This window comes from Suncus etruscus, chromosome 7 (genome assembly GCF_024139225.1).
Source record: "Suncus etruscus isolate mSunEtr1 chromosome 7, mSunEtr1.pri.cur, whole genome shotgun sequence".
In the NCBI taxonomy this organism is placed as follows: domain Eukaryota; kingdom Metazoa; phylum Chordata; class Mammalia; order Eulipotyphla; family Soricidae; genus Suncus; species Suncus etruscus.
In genome coordinates this window covers 76,846,959-76,868,437 of record NC_064854.1, presented here as the reverse complement: position 1 = coordinate 76,868,437, position 21,479 = coordinate 76,846,959, and the positions used below count along the sequence as shown (strand labels likewise).

At 36.0% G+C, this 21,479-nt stretch overlaps 1 protein-coding gene across 3 annotated transcripts in view; it reads left to right on the top strand.

The window, feature by feature from the left end:
• PHF3 (PHD finger protein 3) overlaps positions 1–21,479 on the top strand; it is a 425,013-nt gene that overhangs the window by 379,008 nt on the left and 24,526 nt on the right. For 2 of the 3 annotated variants that reach the window (XM_049776749.1, XM_049776750.1), the window contains 7 exons: positions 1–1,163; positions 9,142–9,448; positions 12,733–12,916; positions 15,199–15,343; positions 15,422–15,578; positions 18,450–18,566; positions 21,045–21,176. The exon at positions 1–1,163 is cut by the window's left edge and continues 614 nt beyond it. In XM_049776749.1, the coding sequence (XP_049632706.1) occupies positions 1–1,163; positions 9,142–9,448; positions 12,733–12,916; positions 15,199–15,343; positions 15,422–15,578; positions 18,450–18,566; positions 21,045–21,176 (2,205 nt within the window). The remainder of the gene's footprint in view (positions 1,164–9,141; positions 9,449–12,732; positions 12,917–15,198; positions 15,344–15,421; positions 15,579–18,449; positions 18,567–21,044; positions 21,177–21,479) is intronic. The other variant, XM_049776751.1, reaches the window with a different exon arrangement.

Sequence of the window (21,479 nt, the reverse complement as noted above, 5' to 3'; positions counted from 1 at the left end):
TCTTCTGTGACACTCTCAGATGCTGCTGCTTTTTCAAATGCAAATAAAATGAAAAAGAGTCTTGTAGATTTATCTAGTTCTGTGGATGAAATAAAGGAATGTAATTTGGAATTGAAGAATACCAAGGAAGTAACTGAAAAAGACAAGAGTTCCTTTCAAAGACATGAAATAGAACCAGTGGATTATTGTAAAGACACAAAGTCCAGTGATAAACAGTTAGAGAATACCGAGTTTAATGAGTCAAATTTGGAGGTGGTTGATACTAGTCCTTTAGAACTAGAAAGTAATATTTTAGAAAATGCTGTTTGTGATGTTTCTGACCAAAATTCAAAACAATTAAATATTATCGAAACTGTTAAAATGGAGTCTCATGAAGCAGCAAACATTCAAGATGACAAAAACAGCCAGTCAAATACTACTACTTGCTCAGAGTCAAAAAACACAAAATCTAAATATATAAAACCTGCAATTCCTTCTAAACAAAACATGACCACGGATAATATGAGGAAAATTGTTGATGCAAAGCATGAACTAGTGCATAACAAAACTAAAGTTCATGTCAAAAATGTGAAAAGAAATGCTGATGAAGCAGAATCACAGCAAAATTTTCATAGATCAGCCAAAGTGAGAAAAAAACAGGTTGATAAAGATCCAAAGACTTGTAATTCTGGGGTCAAATCTGTGAAAAATCAAGCTCATCCTATATTGAAAAGAACACCACAGGATCAAAATTTTGTACAGATTTCTAAACCTTTAGTTCATTCTTCGACTGATAAGCCTCATGGGCAACCTGGTTGCTCTAAAGAATCTCAGCATTCTGCACAGATAGGCCATTTATTACATCAGAAACAATGCCATAAGCCTCAGCAACTAGTTACTGCAGTGAAAACCAATATTCATATGAAGGAAGAGCTTGAACAGACAAGTGTGGAGCATCTTAAGGAGGAGGATAAACTAAAACTTAAAAAGCCTGAGAGGAATCTACAGCCTCGCCAAAGAAGAAGTAGCAGAAATTTTTCTTTGGATGAGCCACCATTGTTCATTCCAGACAATATAGCTACAGTAAAAAGAGAAGGCTCAGATCATAGCTCTTCATTTGAAACCAAATATATGTGGACTCCCAGCAAACATTGTGGGTTTTGCAAAAAGCCACATGGCAACAGGTGTGTGTGTGTGTTTGTATGTGTATGTTTGTGACATGCACTTGAAATGAAATTGCCTTTGAAAGGTGGGATTAATGTGAACTTTCTTGTAGAAAGAAATTATAATGAAGACTTTCACGAAGTAAATTAAAAAAAAAAAACAGTTCATCAGTCTTGGATAAATGATAGAAAGATGAAGCCACATCAAAAAAGCATAGCCTGATAATAGATGATATATATCAATATGTTTTATAACTGACAGTTGATAATAGACTTATTGCATCTGAAGAAAGCAGCAAAAATTGTTAAACCACTCTAGATCTTGTAAGATACATGTTTTATTTGGCTTCAAAGGAAGTAGTAATAAAGTGTGAAGGTCATAATGGGAATAGTATTTTTCTTTTCAGCATTTTGGGGAGAGTGAAATGAAACATTTTCTATGGCTGCTACTACACAGCTATCAGATCAGACCTTGTAATAAAATTTGGTAGCTAAATCTATTGTTTTATACCCAGATGAATTTGTATTTAACATGGAATAGAGTGAATTTCTTTTTTGCATGTTTTAATGAATTTTGAAGACTTTCTTGGAGAATTTTCATTTTTAAGAAATGATTTTTACATGACTCTTTGGTATGATTTAATGTTTTGTGATACTGTTGACCCTTGTACATTCCTAGTACATTCTCCTCCCAGTGTATTTTTTATTTGTTGACTTTTTAAGAAAATGAAAACGAGATGAATGTGGAGTTTGCAGCTGCGAGGTTATCCTGTTTAAGAATTCAGATTGCTGCTGGAACTTCTATCAACACTGATAGGATAAAAGAATCAGTATAAAGCGTACATTAATACAGTTATGAAAGTAAATATTAACGTGGCTTTTCCCAGCCTGAAACGTAAATAATATAGAAAGTGAGATTTTAGGGGACTGAGTGATGGCGCAGCTGTAGGGTGTTTGCCTTGCATAGGGCTGACTCAGGATGAACCTCGGTTTTATCCCCCGGTGTCCCATGTGGTCCCCAAGCCAGGAGTGATTTCTGAGTGAATAGCCTGGAGTAACCTCTGTGTGTAACCAGGTATGACGCTGAGTTTTGGGTGTGGCCCCAAAATCAGGAAAAAATAAAAATAAAGTGAAATTTTAAGCAGGGACTTCATAATTATCTTTGCTGTAATACATTGGTGTGGATTAGAGACCAAGTCTGAGTGGAAGTTCTTGTGTGGAACAGTTCTGTAAACAGAACAGTTTGTATTAAAGTGTTCCCATGTGATTTAGTCTGTTGGCTTGATTCTGGTTTGCATTATTTTATAATCCAGTAGTGCTAAACTTTATAGTAATGTGTTTTCTTTTTTCTTTTTAAAAAGGTCATGTTTGAATAAAGTGCTACATTTGCTCTAGTACATGTATTATTTTTACTTTTTAATTTATTTTACTTTTTTTGGGGACAACAACCAAAACTCAGGGGATACTCCTGCCTTTGCACTGGGAAATTTCTGCTGGCAGGCTCGGGGGACAATATGGGATGCTGTGAATCAAACCCAGGTTTGTCCTGGGTCAGCTGCGTGCAAGGCAAATACCCTACTGCTGTTCTTCTGGCCCCTGCTTTTTAATTTAAAGCACCAGTTTCAAATATTTTAAAGTGCGCTTGCTAAATTTGCAGGCCTAAGAATTGACAACTAGAACATATTTTCAAGTAAGCATTTAGGCAAGCCTTTTTCTATATGAATTAATCACGTATGTGATTAGAGTAATAGAATAGGAACTTTAAAACTGAATTTTTTTTTGTTTGGTTTTTCGGGCCACACCCATTTGATGCTCAGGGGTTACTCCTGGCTAAGCGCACAGAAATTGCCTCTGGCTTGTGGGGACCATATGGGACGCTGGGGGATCAACCGTGGTCCTTTCCTTGGCTAGCACTTGCAAGGCAGACACCTTACCTCTAGCGCCACCTCGCTGGCCCCAAAACTGTGAATTTTTACGTGAAACTTTGACCTCTAGTTGATGGCCTTATTAAAAGTATGTCATTAATAGCTGTTTTTGTAACTCACCTTCTATTCTGCTTACGTTGTCGAGAATTTGTACAAGTCTTTTAGTGATTACTGGAACTTTTCTAACATCAATTGTTTGCTAAAATGAAGATTCAGTGATAGTCCTGTTTCTAGACCTTATATTGCTTATGTAAAATAGGTGTAACTATTAGATAAAACCTAAGAGTTTTGTATCCCAGTCTGAAAAATGACTTGGAATATTAGACTTGGAAGATTTTAAGTTTATCCTGTATAACTGATGTGGAAGTATATATATATAATATATATTATATATATAATATATATATATTTAACGAGAGAATTTTGAAACCCTTTCACATACCTTTGATTTTCTGACTACAGAAACTTAAGTAGAAGTATTTTCTTTATATATTAACTTGCCTTTACTATGTCAATGATACAATGTTTACTAAAAGGAAAAGAAGAATAAAAGCACCAATGCAGTATGAAATTTTCCCACTTTAATCCTTGCAGAAGACATGAATTTATGAGTGCTATTATCTCGAAATAAATGTCCTCTATCTCTTATCTTTTGCACCCACCACAATGAAAGCTCTTTGATGCCTGAGTTTCTAGATCTTTTGACAGCTATGCTCTGTTAAAGTTTTTTTTTTTTTTTAATTTGTTGTTTTTTTTGGTTCCAGGTATGAACTCAGAACTTGAATTCTTTTTTTTTTTTTTTTTGGTTTTTCGGGCCACACCGTTAGATACTCAGGGGTTACTCCTGGCTAAGCGCTCAGAAATTGCCCCTGGCTTGGGGGGACCATATGGGACGCCGGGGGATCGAACCGTGGTCCTTTCCTTGGCTAGCGCTTGCAAGGCAGACACCTTACCTTGAGCGCCATCTCGCCGGCCCCGAATTCTTTTTTTTTTTATATTTTTTTTATTTTTATTTTTTTATTTTTTTGGTTTTTGGCCCACACCCGGTGACGCTCAGGGGTTACTCCTGGCTATGCGCTCAGAAGTCACTCCTGGCTTGGGGGATCATATGGGACGGTGGGGGATCGAACTGTGGTCTATCCTAGGCTAATGCTGGCAAGGCGTTACCTTACCTCTAGCGCCACCTCGCCGGGCCCTGAATTCTTTTTTTCTTTTAATTTTATTTAAGTACCATGATTACAAGCATGTTTGTAGTTGAATTTCAGTCATAAACGGAATACCCCCCTTCACCAATGCTTTCTAATTATAACATGCTAGGCATGTGTCTGACAATTGACTAGATCCTCTACTCTTTCCAAGGTTTTTTATTCTTTAAGTATTTTGCACATTCTATGATTAGATTAGGTTTCTTTGTGTGTATGTGTTTTTTGTGTGTATGTTTGTATGCTTTCAGTTGGAAATATATTTTGTGACTTATTTATGGGACTATAAAACTTAAACATAAGCAACTTTAAAGACATTAATTCTGACCATACACATTAATTCTTTTAGTTTTGGGAGGCCAGAGGGACAGACAGTACAGCAGATTGAGTGCTTATCTTGTATGCAGTTGACCTGTTCAATCCCCAGCATCCCATATAGCCCCTGAACCTGTCAGGAGTGATTTCTGAATTCAGAGACAGGAGTAAGCTATAAGCCACACTGATTTTGGTCCCCAATTTTTAGAAAGCCTTTTTTTTTTCTTTTTTCATATTTTAAATACCTAAGTGTATGCTATTGACATCTATTTAGTATGCATAAAATATATATGCACACACATTACTTATTAAGATAACCATGAGTTTCTTGGAAACATAAGCTGATTGGCCTTTCAGCAAGATCTTAAGTCTTTCATATCTACGTTGAAATATATCTTCAAATTGACAATATTTTAGTATTTTTAGTTTCTATTGTATCCATTACCAGTTGTAGATTAGTATGTTGGAGTTTTCAGTGTTGCTTAGAATTATTTTGAAAAAGTGCTGGAATGATAGCACAGGAGGTAAGGCATTTTTGAATGGCTGACCTGGATTTGATCCCTGGCATCCCATGTTGTTCCCCGAGCCTGCCAGGAGTGATTTCTGAGTTCAGAGCCAGGAATAACCCTTGACCGCTGCCAGGTGTGGCCCCCTCCCCCCCCAAAAAAACATGTTTTGAATAAACAGATTTTATAAAAATATATTCTAGTTTCTGCCAAAAAGGTTAGATTGCATTTAGAATTTAAAATTTGCTTTGAATTGTCTTAGAAATCTAATATAGTTTTTTTTTTATTTGCTTAAAAATTTGTTTTTAAACACAAAGTAATAGAAATTAGTTTTACTGATTTGGCTAAGGTGTTGGTCCAGAGATCACATGGTACAACTTTAGTGAGATATCTCTGCCGAGTTACTTTTTGGATCAACACCTGGCAGGTGTTTTCTTTTTGGATCAACACCTGGCAGGCTTGGGGGACCATATGGGGTGACAGGATTTGAACCACACACCTTCTGCATGAAAGGCAAACGCCTTACCTCCATGCTATCTCTCCGGCCCCAAGTTAGTCTTTTTTGTAAGTGATTTTTGTCTACTGTTACTTAGAAATTCAAGACCAGAGCAGAAAATTGGAAAGTTGTTCTGCTCTCTGTTATTACTATGCCTTTAAAACACGAGGAATTGGAAAGAGGAAAGTTTTTTTTGTTGTTGTTGTTGATAACTTAACTTAAAAAAATATGGTTCGTGAAGTTAACAAACTTTAGATCCAAAAATCATCTCTAGGTCTAGAGAGTTAGTACAGTGGGTAGGGTGCTTTTCCTTGCACACAGCTGACTCACCCATTTTAGACCCCTGACATCTCACATGGTCCCTAATCTGCCAGGAGTAATTCTTGAGTGCAGAGGCAGTTGTCGCCCTGAGAATCACCAGGTGTGGCCCCCTTAAAAAAATCTTTATATTTCTGAGTAGTCAGATTTTTTTGTTTGTTTGTTTGTTTCTTGGCCCATACCGAGTCACACTTGGATTACTTTAGACTGCGCTCAGGAAACTTCTTTCTGGTGGTTCTCCAGGTATCCTGGGATGCCAGGGATTAAGCCTGGGTTGGCCATGTGCAAGTAAATGCCCTACCTGCTGCACTCTTTCTCTAGCCCCTATGTAATCAGTTTTATTTTTAAGTGAGTTAATATTTCCTGGAAATGTGGGAAGGAGAGGTGTAATTTTTAATTTTCAATTTTGTTAAAAAATTTTTTTTCATTTTTGGGCCGTACTCATTTGACGGTCAGAGGTTACTTCTGGCTCTGCGCTCAGAAATTTCTCCTGGCTTGGGGACCATATGGGATACCGGGGTATCAAACCACAGTCCAACCTATGTTAGCACTTGCAAGGCCTTACCTCTAGTGCCACCACTCTGGTTCCAATTTTGTTAAGTTTTATAAAATACAGTGTCCCAAAATTTATAAATGGCATTAATACAGAGATTCAAGTATGGAAACTGAGGTATGGTGAAATAATAGTAAATTTATAGTCCTAAAACTTGTAAGTAAATAAAATTTTGAATTTTTCTAATATGATTTATAAGTTTAATTTTGAATTTTGGGACAAAAGCTTAGCTCATGTCATTGTGTGAGTTTTAATAATATTAATTTAGATTTTTTTTAGGAGAAATAATACAGTACTCTCTGGGAGTGGAAATAAAGGGAATTCACTAATAACTTTTTTTGTTTGTTTTTGGGTCAGACCTGGCAGTGCTCAGGGTTACTCCTAGCTCTGCACTCAGAAATCACACCTGGCAGGCTTGAGGGACCAATATGGGTTGCAGTGAATCGAACTGGATTCCCTCTGGGATTGGCCATGTGCAAGGCACGTGCCCTACCGCTATGCTATCACTCCGACCCCTCACTAATAACTTTTAAAGAAATTCATGCTGCTTTTATGAAAAATATTTCTAGTGATTGCAGTCTGAAGAACTTCAAGATACATTTTCAAACTTTTTTCCTGGAAAACCAGTATTGCATCATGGATAAATCTAAAGAGGTCTGAAATTTATATGCCATTTCTATCTTGGGAATAAATACCACATTATTTAATTTTTCTACTTGGTTTATGAACAAAATCATTATTTTTTTTTAATGTAAGGCACAGAATTTTGAGTTTCCCAAGTCAGATAAATCAGTGATATTTAGGACTTATTCAGTAAGAATAGCTTGCCAGTTAGGTTAAATATTGTTGACTTGTATACATAAAGAAGTTAGGTTCTGTTAGTACATAGCAATACATAGTACATATTAGGAAAGCACATAAGAAAATTTGCTATTGGAGAATGAGAAGCTTTGGAATGGCTATTTTCATGACACTTAAGAACTGAAAAGCGGGGCCGGTGAGATAGCATGGAGGTAAGGTGTTTGCCTTTCATGCAGAAGGCCATTGGTTTGAATCCCGGCGTCCCATATGGTCCCCTGAGCCTGCCAGGAGCGATTTCTGAGCGTGGAGCAAGGAGTAACCCCTGAGCGCTGCTGGGTGTGACCCAAAAACCAAAAAAAAAAAAAAAACTGAAAAGCAAGATCTAATTTTTGTGTTTAGACTAAAACATGACAAGTGAAGAGCTGTATCAGTACCACCCAGTATTATCTAACATTTCATAAGATCATAAAGTTTTGGGGCTTTTTTTGTTGCTTTTTTGTTTTTGGGCACACCTGGCTCTCAACTCAGAAATCACCCCTGGTGGGCTTGGGGGACCATATGGAATGCTGGGGGTTGAATCCTGGTCAGCCCTTGTGTAAGACAAGAGCCCTCCCTACTCACCTATTTGCTATTTGTTGATCCAGCCAATAGATGACGTTTTTTGACATGATGGTGCCACTGTTCTGAAAGTCAGTATAGCTTTATAAATCATCGTAGAAAAAAATTTCACTTAAGTTCTAAACTTGCAAATATGTCATGAATTATAAACCTGTACAATGAAGGAGAATGTTAATAATGATTGCATTTTCCAAAAAAAAAAAAAATCTCAAATTGCTGATACACATATACAACTTTAGTCACCAATAATTCTGGAGAAATAATAAATGAGCTTTTATAGCCATAAATCCTAGGTCTCTAAACCTTTTCATTGGTTAGTTATACAAATGCATTAAAAAAAAAAGGAAATTAGGGCCCGGAGAGATAGCACAGCGGTGTTTGCCTTGCAAGCAGCCGATCCAGGACCAAAGTTGGTTGGTTCGAATCCCGGTGTCCCATATGGTCCCCCATGTCTGCCAGGAGCTATTTCTGTGCAGACAGCCAGGAGTAACCCCTGAGCAATGCCGGGTGTGGCCTAAAAAACAAAACAAAAAAAAAGGTAAATTAAAAAAATTTAGCCTGAACATCAATATTTGCAAATTAAAATATTGATGTCTAGTGAGGTGTCGCTAGAGGTAAGGCGTCTGTCTGCCTTGCAAGTGCTAGCATAGGATGGGCCGCGGTTTGATCCGCGGTGTCCCATATGGTCCCCCAAGCCAGGAGCAGTTTCTGAGCGCATAGCCAGGAGTAACCCCTGAGCGTCAATGAGTGTGGCCCTAAAACAACAAAAAATATTGATGTCTAGGGAAACAACTTATTTAAACCATGTGATTGCAAAGCCCACACAAAAATACAGACTTTCAGCTAAGTCAATATGTCACCAATTAGAAGCTTTGAAATTAAGGAATAGTTTATGAATCCTTTTATAATATGTGTGATATAATTTGTAGTTGGTAAATAATTGGTAAGGATTGTGATCAGATTATCATATCAGCTTCCTTCTCATTGAAGAATGGATATCTTTCTGTACTTTACTATTTTTTGTTGTATGATGATGAATTCAGTTGCCCTTATTTTAACTCTTAGGCTTTTTTTTTTTTCTCAGTCTTTGAACAATCATACCAAAGGCAAATATCTTAATTGAACGTTTTCATTCTTAGAGAATACTTTCTTGAAACCTTGCCCCTGTTGAACTGATAGTATGGGGAAAGGAAGAAAGTATGCAAGAAACTAAATTTTACTTCGGTTTTCACATGACATTGATTTTCAAAACTATTTTCTCCTAGGTTTATGGTTGGCTGTGGGAGATGTGATGACTGGTTTCATGGTGATTGTGTTGGATTAAGCCTTAGTCAAGCACAACAAATGGGAGAGGAAGACAAAGAATATGTGTGTGTCAAATGTTGTGCTGAAGAAGATAAAAAGACTGAAGTAGATGTGGATATTTTGGAAAATCAAGCTAAACTTGAAGTTCATATCGAAGATAAGACAATGGAATATGAAAAGCTTGGGTTGTCAAAGCATATGCCAACAAATGACAAAACCAAATATGCTGATGATACAGTGAAACACAAGGTCAAGATTTTAAAACGGGTAAGCTCATTACATTATTTTGTGTGAATAAGACAGAATTTGAGATTTTTCTCTAGGTTTCATTGTTCTAGTGTACATTTAGATTTTTTTTTTTAAATAAAGTGACTCCTAATTTAAAATACTTTAGTAGAGTGCCAGGGAGATAGTGCACCAGGAAGGTTTATTTCCTTGTAGTTGACCCAGATTTCACCCCTAGTATGCCATATGGTCCTACAGTCTTAAGAATTTCTTTTTATAGGACAAGCCCCTTCTCATTGCATAGCGTATATGCTAACTCATCTTTCTTTTCTGACTTTGTTTCCTCAGCCCTCCTGCAGCCCTGTACTATTCATATTGTAACGAAAGGAAAGATTCTGTCTTTATAGTTGAGAAATATTTCATTGTGTGTATGTGTGTATACAGCAACAAACAAACATGTTGGTTTGGATTTGGGAATCATACCACTCTGTGCTCAGTATTTCTTCTTCTTTCAGTTTAGAGATTACTTCTGATAGTGTTCGTGGGCCAATATGTGATGCTGTTAATTAAACTGTTGTTGTTTATTTGCAATCAAGGTACTTTCTTGTTCTACAAGTCTACCCATTTGTAGTCTGATCCCTTGGTATTTTTTTAAAGATGACTTTTAGTCAGTAAATGTGTGTTAATCTTTAAACTACACCTGGCATTATTTTCAAGTGGAAAATTATTTTTATTCTGTAAAGTAAAGCAACCGTAATTCTTTGATCTTTGTTACAGTATTTGTTGGAATCTTCACCTCATAGTTTTTCATTTTAAAAGATGGACTTTTGGAACTAGACAGATATAGTACAACAGGTAGGGCATTTGCCTTGCATGCAGCTGACACAGCTTTGATCTCTCAGCATTCCAAATGGTCCACCAAGCACTGCCAGGAGTGATTCCTGAGTGCAGAGCCAGGATTAATTCCTTAGTATTGTCAGGTATTACGCTCAAATAAATAAAAAACAAAATATTTTGAGGAGATTCAGTGGCTTTGTCCATGTGAACTACCTGAAAGGGTGTGGGGTGTGATCTCTTTAAAGATAAGTTTTCTTGCTTGTTACATTTTTTTAGAAGTTATTTTTTGAGAGCAGGTGTACTCTACCTGGCAATGGTGCTTGGGGCTCATCCTGGCCCTGTGCATCGGAGTGACTACTAGACCATGTGTAGTACCAAGGATTTGAGCCAGGCTCACAACAGCAGTTATGTGGAAACCACTTTCTTACCCCCATACTCTCTAATCCATCTTATGTTACATTTTTAACTGCTGTCTAAAACTACTTTGTAAATAAATACTTCAGTGTATTTATTTAGCTATAGGAGAAAGAATGTAATAAATTTAGTTAATCATGTTTTTAGAAATGGTGCTAAGGAGGAAACTGAGTGGCAACAAACATGTAGGTAGAAAGCCAAATATAGTTATCTCAAAACACAAAGTGCATGAGCTATAGAGTTTGAAGGAACATTGGAAAGTTTTAGTCCATGTTCTTCAGATTGAAGAACATAACATATTTTCTTAAAAGTCTTCATTACTCACAAAGTCAGTTCTTTTAGAAACTCTATTTTTATTTTTGAGGGTATTTAGGCCACTTGAGTGGTGCTCAAACTATTCCTGCTCTGCTCAAGGGTCATGGTAGAAAAGGATCAGAGAAGGCTCTAGGTATCAGAGTGGGCTAGAACACATGCAATGCAAATGCTTAACGTTTTTTATTTTTCTGTTTTGTAGACACTTTATGAAAAATAATGCTTTCAGTAGTAGTCCAATTATTAGGGCATGTAGCATTTTTGTCTGCCAAGACTTTGAGGATCAGATTTAATTCTTTTTTTATCTGTTGACTGGTTAACTTCAAATATAGACTTGAGAACTTAGAGAACAGTTTATAGCATTCCTTTGGAAAGCTAATATTTACCAGTAACTATTAATCACTTTTTTTTTTTTTTTTGGTCCACACCTGGCTGTGCTCAGGGATCACACCTGACAGGGCTCAGGGCACCATAAGGAGTGAAGGGGATTGAAGCTGAGTTGGGCTTGTGACAGACACGTGCACTTCCCATTGCACTATCTGGCCCTCATTTATCACTTCATAGGTATAATTGCTCAACTATTTAGTAGTATTGCTTACTGTATTGTCATATTGTTGATTTGTGTCCTGTGTAAAAGGTAAAAATTATTATTATGCTTGCAAACCTTCTTTATGTCCCTCTATCTCGTTTCTGACAAAAAAAGTAAAGAGATAGATGATTAAATGCATGTGATCTAAATGATTGCTGCATTTTTAAATTTGTTATGAAATGTTGAATCTTGGATTTTTTTAATTTTAGTTTAGAAAATTTTTTGGTTTTGTTGTTTTTTTAAGCCCAGCTATGCTTACCATTCACTTCTGGCTTTGCATTTAGGGACCACTCCTAGAAGTGTTGTGGCACCATAGTTAGCTATGTTTAAGGCAAGAGCTCTCCATGCTGTACTATTTCTCCTGCTCAGGAAATCTTTCTAAAACACTATTGTATGCTAAATTATTTATTAAATTCTTGCATGTCAAGTATGGTACCAAAATTAGCTGTATAACACTGGTTGAAATATGGGAGCTGTTAGGGAATTGGGTGATAGGAAAAAAGTAAATAAAAAAAATTAGAGCATCCTAGTCTAGAATATGTCAGTTTTCTTTTTTTTTTTTTAAATATATGCTGCCTTCTGAAAACATGTTAACTATTTCTTTTATCTCTCAAACAAGATTTGATACGATTCCTTCCCAAGGATCTCAGAATTATGGTTTTATTTCTAATCCTTTGTACATTATAAATAGAACAAGATTTACTGCACACTTGTACATACAAGGACCTCATGTAACCATGATCATTTATTTTACGTTTGGGATTAAAATTGCCAAGGGATTAAAAAATAATTGTCAAGGATAATTTTTTATATAAACAAGGGATAAAGATTGTTGATGTATCATTTCTCTTTGCCATATGCATAGCCAAATAAGGCAACACATATCTAATTTTCTATCTGATACTATTGTTTGGGGACATAGTCTGTATTTTTTGTTTTTCTTTTACAGGTTATAAAAGGTGTGAATGTTCTTCGTGCTAATATTTGAAAGTTCCTTATAGCTTAAGAAAAAGTCTTCATTTTGCACTAAGTATTGGAATATGCTTGATAGCTTAATAGGTTGCATGCTAATTTGATTTAATTTTTTAATTCAGTTTATTTTATTCACTTTTTATAGTCTTCAGATTTGCTTTGCATTTAAATTTAATTCTAATGAATTAAATCCTATTTTCAGGAATCTGGGGAAGGTAAGAACTCATCAGACTATAGAGACAGTGAAATTAAAAAATGGCAGCTAGCTCCTCTTCGAAAGATGGGACACCCAGTATTACCCCGTAGATCCTCAGAAGAAAAAAGTGAAAAAATACCCAAAGAGTCTGTAACTAATCCTTGTATAGGAGAAAAAACATCAAAAACAGGTAATATGATTAATAAAAATAATATACTTATGTGTTTATGTTTTATTTCTTGTATTATGACATTTTCTAAAATTTATCATTTTAGGGGCTGGAGAGAATAGCACAGTGATAGGGCATTTGCCTTGCATGCGGCTGACCCAGGAGGGCCCGGGTTCGATTCCCGGCTTTCTATATGGTCCCCCAACCTGCCAGGGGAGGTTTCTGAGTGCAGAGCCAAGAGTGTGACCACTGAGCTCTTCTGGGTGTGGCCTAGAAGCCAATCAATAAAGCTTTTAAAAAATAAAATAAAATTTATCATTTTAATGTCATACAAATAGATTATTGGTCTACTTGAAAGTTAAAATCATTGCTTTAAATTTGGGGGAAGTTAAAATGAACTTAATAAGATAATGTCCTGGTCCTTTCTCCTGGCTCTTAGAAGAATATGAATTCAAGGGGTGAATCACTGAACTGGTCTTGAGTTCAGTTCCTTAAACTTCCTCCCCTCTCCCCTTAGCCTTCCTTCTAGCACTGCTTGATGGCCCCTAAGTACTGCACTGCAGGACTGAATGGAGTGGTCCCAGGGAGTATTACTGTCACCCCTACGTAAAAGCAAACTAATAGGCCCTGTGCAGGGGCATTTGTCTTGCATGTGGACAATCTGGGTTTGATCCCTGGCATTCCATATGGTCCCCTGAGTCTGCCAGGAGAGATATCTTTTTTGTTTGTTTTGTTTTTGTTTTGGGGCCACAACTGGCAGCACTCAGGTTACTCCTGCCTCTGTGCTCAGAAATTGCTTCTGGCAGACTCAGGGGACCATATGGGATGCTGGGATTTGAACCACTGTTGGTCCTGGGTAGGCTGCTTGCAAGGCAAATGCCTTACCACCCTACCACTTGCTATCTCTTCGGCCCCTGGGAGTGAGTTCTGAACACAAAGCCAGGAGTAATCTCTATGCTCTGCTGGGTATGACCCCCCCCCAAAAAAAAAAAAGGCAAACTAATAGAAGACAGACAATAAGTAGATAAGAAATGGTATATCACTTCACAAAATTTAGTTAACATGAAGATATAACGAGATATTAGGTTATAGGTGAGGAGAACATTAGAAATTTGCATTAGATTTTTTTTTTTTCAGAGACCTCTGATGTTAAAGTAACATGGTATAAGATAGGAAGGGGGGTTTGAAAGAAGGTGAAATTGTTTTTGAGGAGGGGACTACATGGCAGTTAGACTGAAGGGTTTGACGTAGAAATATGCTTTTTTGAGCCAACATATTTGTGTGAATAATGGGCATGGAGTCTATTTACATGGGTTTGTATTAGAAAGGGGCACTCTCGTCCCTGTAACACTAAAGAGGACTATGTGATAAGAACATAAGGCTGATGAGAAAATATGATGAAACTGACTTTATTTCCTTAGTGAATTGTGTGAAAGTCAAATGTGATTGAAGTTGGGGAAAAAGGTATTGTTGATTTGAGTAGAGAGTAAAAAATATGTAAAAATAAATTCTTTGGACAGTTGGAGGAGCCAGTTGAATTACCACTTTAAGGTTTTTGAGCTCTGATGATGGCATTGTATACTTTTGTCCACATCCTTCAGCTCATTGAAGCTATTTGAAGCATTGAAATAGTCAGTGTCAAAAGTCAAAAGTTGACTTTTACTAGGTTGTGGTTTTGCCAATATTGGTTTTGCCAATATAGATTTTTTTTACAGTGAAAAAAATTAATGTCAGGAAATAGTGGTAGTGTTGGACTGTCTTGAAGTTGGTTAAATGCAAAGAACATGAATAAGAAAAATGGAAGATGAAAGCTATAACTGAATTGCAGTTCTGGAAGACGGTGTTACGGTAGGCCAGAAAAGTGTGGAATGTTTCATATTGAGATTGTAGGAGTGTGTTGTATGAATTAGTAATAATCTAAAAATCATTTAGAAAGCTTAGCATTTAAGATACCAGTATCAGATACCATTAAGAAAGAGATAACATCAATTTGTCATTTTTAAGTTATTAAATTATCTGCTTACCTAATATGTTCAGATCATTTCTTTTTTTTTTTCAGATCATTTCTTAAAGTTAATATCCATATATGAAGAGTGTATTTTATAGCTTTAGAATCATTTTTTGTCTATTTCTACTTGAGATTCTTTGAAAGTGAAGTGTTTGGATCAGAAGTATTTTAGTATGAACTCAAGAGTTTTGATTTTATTTCTAAATAGTGCTTTTTTAGATACTTTCACATAAACTCTTATGCATCACAAGAACTATTTATAGACACAATTTATTGTATTTTGACATTAAATTAGGTACTCATGAGAAACAGGAGATGAAAAAGAAGAAAATTGAAAAAGTCGTGTCTAATACACATCCACCTCCTGCTTCTTCCAAGCCTTCTGCAGATCAAATTAGACAAAGTGTCAGACATTCTCTCAAAGACATACTTATGAAAAGGTAATACATAGCATTATAGAAGATTGAATATTAGTACATTATGTTTTTGAAGAATAATCAAGTTATTCTCATTTTAAGACTTACAGATTCAAATTTGAAGATACCAGAAGAGAAGGCAACGAAAGTTGCCACAAAAATTGAAAAAGAACTGTTCTCTTTTTTCCGTGACACTGATGCTAAATATAAGAACAAATATAGAAGTTTGATGTTTAATCTGAAAGATCCTAAAAACAATGTAAGTATGCTTTATTTATGTCTTTAGGTAATTGATGTTTTCCAACTATACTAAACACATGAAAATTGAAAATTGTAATAGAGTATGCTTTGTTGTATGATTATAACATGTATTTCTTATAATAAGAACAAGTTTTTCTTGGGGTCCTGCATTATTTATTTATTTATTTTTGCTCTGGAGCTGAGTTATAAATTCTTTATAAATGGTTGGTAGTGTAAAATATAAAATGAATCTCTAAAAGTATAAAATACTGTATTTCTCTTAATCAGGCTTATGTGAACTTTTCTTTTTTGGATTTGTTTTTGAGCCAGTAGTGTTCAGGCCTTACTTACACTTGGCTCGTTGCTGAGCTTAGGCATCATTCTTGACAGTCTCGGGAATTTAGGGGGAATTGTGGCATCAAACCCCATTTGACCATGTGCAAGACAAGAATCTTTTTTTTTTTTGGTTTTTGGGCCACACCCTGTGACGCTCAGGGGTTACTCCTGGCTATGCGCTCAGAAGTTGCTCCTGGCTTCTTGGGGGACCATATGGGACGCCGGGGGATCGAACCTCGGTCCGTCCTAGGCTAGCTAGCGCAGGCAAGGCAGGCACCTTACCTCCAGCGCCACCGCCCGGCCCCAACAAGACAAGAATCTTAATAGTTCATCCTGTTGAACTATTTTATGTCCGTCATGTTGTAGTTCATTTATATGTCTTCAAAAATTCTTAATAAACCAAAATTCATAACACTATATTAACACTATAGATTTAGTCCTGAAAATAAATCTATGATTTGTAAGAAATTACTGCATCTAGAAAATATAAAAGTATTTTAGTATATTTTTATTTAAAGACAAAAGCCAAAACCATTTTTTTTTTGTTTTGTTTTGTTTTGTTTGTTTGTTTGATTTTTGTTTTTTGGGCCACACCCGGCGGTGCTCAGGGGTTACTCCTGGCTGTCTGCTCAGAAATAGCTCTTGGCAGGCACGGGGACCATATGGGACACCGGAATTCGAACCAACCACCTTTGGTTCTGGAGCGGCTGTTTGCAAGGCAAAGCCGCTGTGCTATCTCTCCGGACCCTGTTTTTATTTTTTTTTAATTTATTTATTTTTGCTGGGGAAATGATTAGAGCACTTGTGGCAATGCTTGGAGTCTTCTCACTCTTCTTGGTAGTTATTCAAGGTGGTGCTTGGAACCATGTGGTGCTAGAGATGAAATCCAGTCTTCCCACATGTTAAACATGTAAATGCAAATGCAAAAGACAGAAACTTTGAACTCTCTGTCTGACCCTCAATAATATTTAAAAAGATTTACAAATAAAATTGTTATGTTTTATTTTTATCTAACCAATTTATCATTTTTGGTCTAGACAAATAGATTATGGAATTGAATAAAGATTTCAGAACCATAGTTAGGTTAATTAAAATATGGATGCATATTTGCTGAATCAGTTGTGATAGTTATTTCACAGTATTTATAAATCAGACTACATTAGAACCCAAACCTTTCTCTGATTAAAAACTTGAAGTATAAAGTACCCTTTTACTTGTTGAAGTATCCTAAAGTATCCCCAAGTATTGCTGGATATAACGCTCAAAAATTAAAACAAATTTTTTTTTAAACTTTTTTTTGGGTGGGGGGAACACCCGATGACGCTCAGGGGTTACTCATGGCTATGCATTCAGAAATTGCTCCTGACTTGGGGGCCCATATGGGATGCCAGGGGATCAAACCGTGGTCCGTCCTAGGCTAGCACATGCAAGGCATATATATGCCTTACTGCTTGCACCACCACTCCAGTCTCTTAAACTTTATTTTTTGCAGTATGTTCTTTACTCTGTATTCTCTTTCACAATTTTGGTTGTTTTAAAAGTATTTGTCCCTAGGAAGGTTACAGTTTTGGATATTGTATTGGTTCGTACTTTTCCATATTGATTTTTTAAAATAGATTATTTAAAAATATTTTCCCTTCTCTTTGTTTTTGTTGTCTCTCTGTCCAGAGATCACACATGTATCTATATGCATTTAGTTGTGCTATTCACTGGGAGTAGTGTATTAGGCTGTGGTGCATGCACAGAGAAAATGTTCTTTCAGTACTGGAACTCATGGGTCTTCTGGTTTTAGTTTTTGCTGAGGGTTGCTGTGGTGCTCATCCTATGCTTATTGGGTATTGCACTAACATCCAGGTTCTATTCCTTTCTGTGGCTCATGCTACTTTTAGCTAAGGTACTTGCCAGGGATTGAACCCTCTTTATTTGAGGTATTAGAACATACCTGACAGCTGTATTGTCTGGATTTGCTGCGTTGCCTGGATCACAGGCAGCAGAGCTCAAACACGGGCTTTCAGGGAGCTCTGGGAATCTAAATAGTGGCCATCTGTGCAAGACAGACATGCTTACTAGACTCTTAAGTGATTTTTCTGTTCTGATTTTTTGTTTGCTTTTTTTTTGATATTTGGGCCACACCTGGTGGTGCCCAGGGGTTACTCCTGGCTCTGCACTCAGAAATCACTCCTGCCAGGCTTGGTGGACCATATAAGTTGCCAGGGATCGAACCCGGATCAGCTGTGTGCAAGGCAAATGCCCTACGCACTGTGGTATCACTGCAGTCCTTTGCCAATTTTTATATAAAATAGGTATTTTGCTATCTTACATGATATAATATAATAGAAAACTATTTTTTTCTTCTTCAGTATGGTAGTGTGGAAATCACTAAACATTTGTGAATAGGTCTCAAAATTGTATTTTTTTTCTCTTAACTCTCTTCATCTCTTCCTATCCATCATCAATCCCCACTTCTCAAAATTGTATTTTTTTTATAAATCCTATTCAAACACTGTTTTTAAGTATTTTTCTTTTTTTCCTGCCCATTTTTAAATACTTTCAGATACTGTTTAAAAAAGTTCTAAAAGGAGAAGTAACTCCTGACCATCTTATAAAAATGAGTCCTGAAGAACTAGCTTCTAAAGAATTAGCTGCTTGGAGAAGAAGAGAAAATAGACATGTAAGATTACTTCTGAGTATATGTTTGATTGTCTCCAAACCTGTGTTTTTCTGACACAAGGGGTAAAGTACATATTTCATTCACTGGTTGCACTGAATAAACTTTGTTTCATGCCACTTCTAATTAGCTACCCTCCACTAATTTAGAATTTTAATTCTATTTTTTTTCCTGAATTCTGCGACTGTTTAATTACTTTCTACAGGTAATAAGCTATAGGATTATCTTGTGTTTTGTTATTTTATGCCTAGAATGGAAAAATAGATGTACCTTCATCCTATGATTATGTGCTTTTCAGAAGCACAGTTTGAATATATGGGCAATCTGTAGAGCCATTTTTAATTATGATGAATTTATTACAAGAATATACTTATTTAATATTCAAAGTTTTTAATGCAAAAGCTCTGAAAAGTAAATTTACCCATATAATTTTCTGATAAAATCTGATCTGAATTGTTAAGTCTGAATGTTGATTTTTCACAGATACACTTTCTTGTTGTTTAGATACCACTTGGTGTGTTTAAGCTAAAATATTCTGAAAGTCATTGATGCTAAGAGTTCTAAACTTGAAAATTAAGTATGATAGAGGTAGCCACATTATCCACTATGGGCCTCAGAATATTGACCTCTTACTAGAAAATATTGTTTATTTATAGTTTATGTTAATGCTAAATGCTTTGCATTATTAAGCCTCCATATATTATCTACTCCAAAATCTGAAGAGCAAGAGTTCTTGATTTATACTCTATTTTTTCATGTATTTTTCACTTTGTAGTTTTTTTTCATTTTGAAATAGTATCAAAAGAAAACTTCTTATTCCTTTTGAGAGGTGGTCACAACCGTGGCACTCAGAGATTGCTCCTGGCTTTGTGCTTAGGAATTACTCCTGGAAGGCCCATATATGATGCCTGGGATCAAACCTGGGTGGGCTGCATGTAAGACAAGCACCCTCCCAGCTACACTGTCACTCGGGCCACATTTCCTTTATTTTTGAATGGTATATGTGTGGACCCAGTAACAGTACTCGGGCCTCTACCATAATTTTTGGCTGACTGGAACAGCTGGTGTCTGAAGTTCCTGAACATTTCTCTATGTTCCTGGGCCACTTCTGTGATATTTGGGGGCCTTCAGGGCTGCATCTGGTGATAATTGGAAGAATATATGAAGGTGAAGATAGAATTTGCATCAAATGCACTGCTGTGCTATGTATTTCCTGGTCTTCTACCTTTTCTTTTTATTCATAGCCAAAATATGTCTCTGCCACTTCTCTTCTTTGAGACTGACCATATCATTTGCATTAAACAGTAGTTTGATGGGAGTTGGAGGTAATTTGGCTACTCAGGGTTTACTCCTGACTCTACATTCAAGAATCACTCCTGGTATTGTGCCAGGGACTATATGGGGTAACAGATTTAAGTAAAGTCAGCTACTTGCAAGGCAAGAGGCCTATACTTTGCTCAGGCCCAATAGTTTTCTTTTCTTTAAACCTTTTTCCTTGTAGGATGATTTATGTTTAGTGAAGGTGAGATAAATGACCCTGCCCGTCTTTATATTTTTTTTCACTTTTAGCTAACTTTTACCAGTTACTGTACATTTTGTTGCATTACATTACATTTTGTTCAGCTTTGAACTGTACTGCCTTCTAATGCCAAGGATTGAACCTGAGTCACCTATCCACTGTATTATCATTTTGGTCCCAGAAAGGAAACTTTAAAGTCATGGTTCATTGTTTTGCAGATTATTTTGCACTTTAATTACCTCTAATTAATGTAAATGAACTTTTCAAGGCTGAGGTTTGGGGCCACTTTGGTGATGACTGGTATGGTAATCAATACCATATACTCTTAACACTCTTGATATCACATTACCTGAACTATAATTTTAAAAAAGGAGGTAAATGGAAGGAATATAACATTCAAAATTCCCCTCAACACAAATATCATTCTTGTACTCAAAAGAATCTGACTGAGTGTCAGCTAAGGTGGCAATATGGGAAGTACATGGCAAAATAAATATATTTATTTATGGGACCCAATTCTTATATAAATACAGCACTTAGAATGAATGGCCTTTAACTATATATAATCTTAGGTTTATTGAGTAAAAGGTCATCTAAAGATTAAAATAATCTATGATGCACCTTATTCTAAGATCTTAATTAAAGTTTTACTTTTAGGTAACATGTCTTTTTAAATGTGAGGTATTTCTTTAAAATATTTTCTATTGGGGGTGGTGTTCTTCGTATGACTGAAACCCAACTACAATCATGTTTGTAATTACAGTGTTTAAATAGTTATTATTTAAGAAAAAATAATTTTATAGTATGTAAGCCTTTCTAATACAACCCTGAATATATCCATATACGTGGCATGTCCTCTAAAGAATATCATAGTTATGATTCATCTATAGTCTGAAATGTTTGGTCTCTGTGTGACAAAGCAATAAAGAATAGAAACAAATAAATAAAATGTGTCTTATTAGACTATAGAGATGATTGAGAAAGAACAGAGAGAAGTGGAAAGACGACCAATCACAAAAATTACTCATAAAGGTGAAATAGAGATTGAAAGTGATGCCCCAATGAAAGAACAGGAAGCAGTTATGGAGATTCAGGTAAGCATAATAAAAATGTCATGTTTAGTGATACTCAAAATTTGAAGACTGGCAAAGGTTTTTAGGATTAATCTTAAAGTATAAGTATTAAAAGATTCTTTTGTGGGGAGGCATACTAGCAGTGCCCAGGGCTTACTTCTGGGCTTACTTGTACTCAGGAATCACTCCTGGCAAGCTCAGGGAACCATTTTGGGTGCAGAAGATCAAACCTAAGTCAGGCATGTGTAAGACCACCCAGCTATACTATCTACTGCTCTAGTCTCAAATACATGTTTTTTAAAGTAGCTTGTTTTATTTTATTTT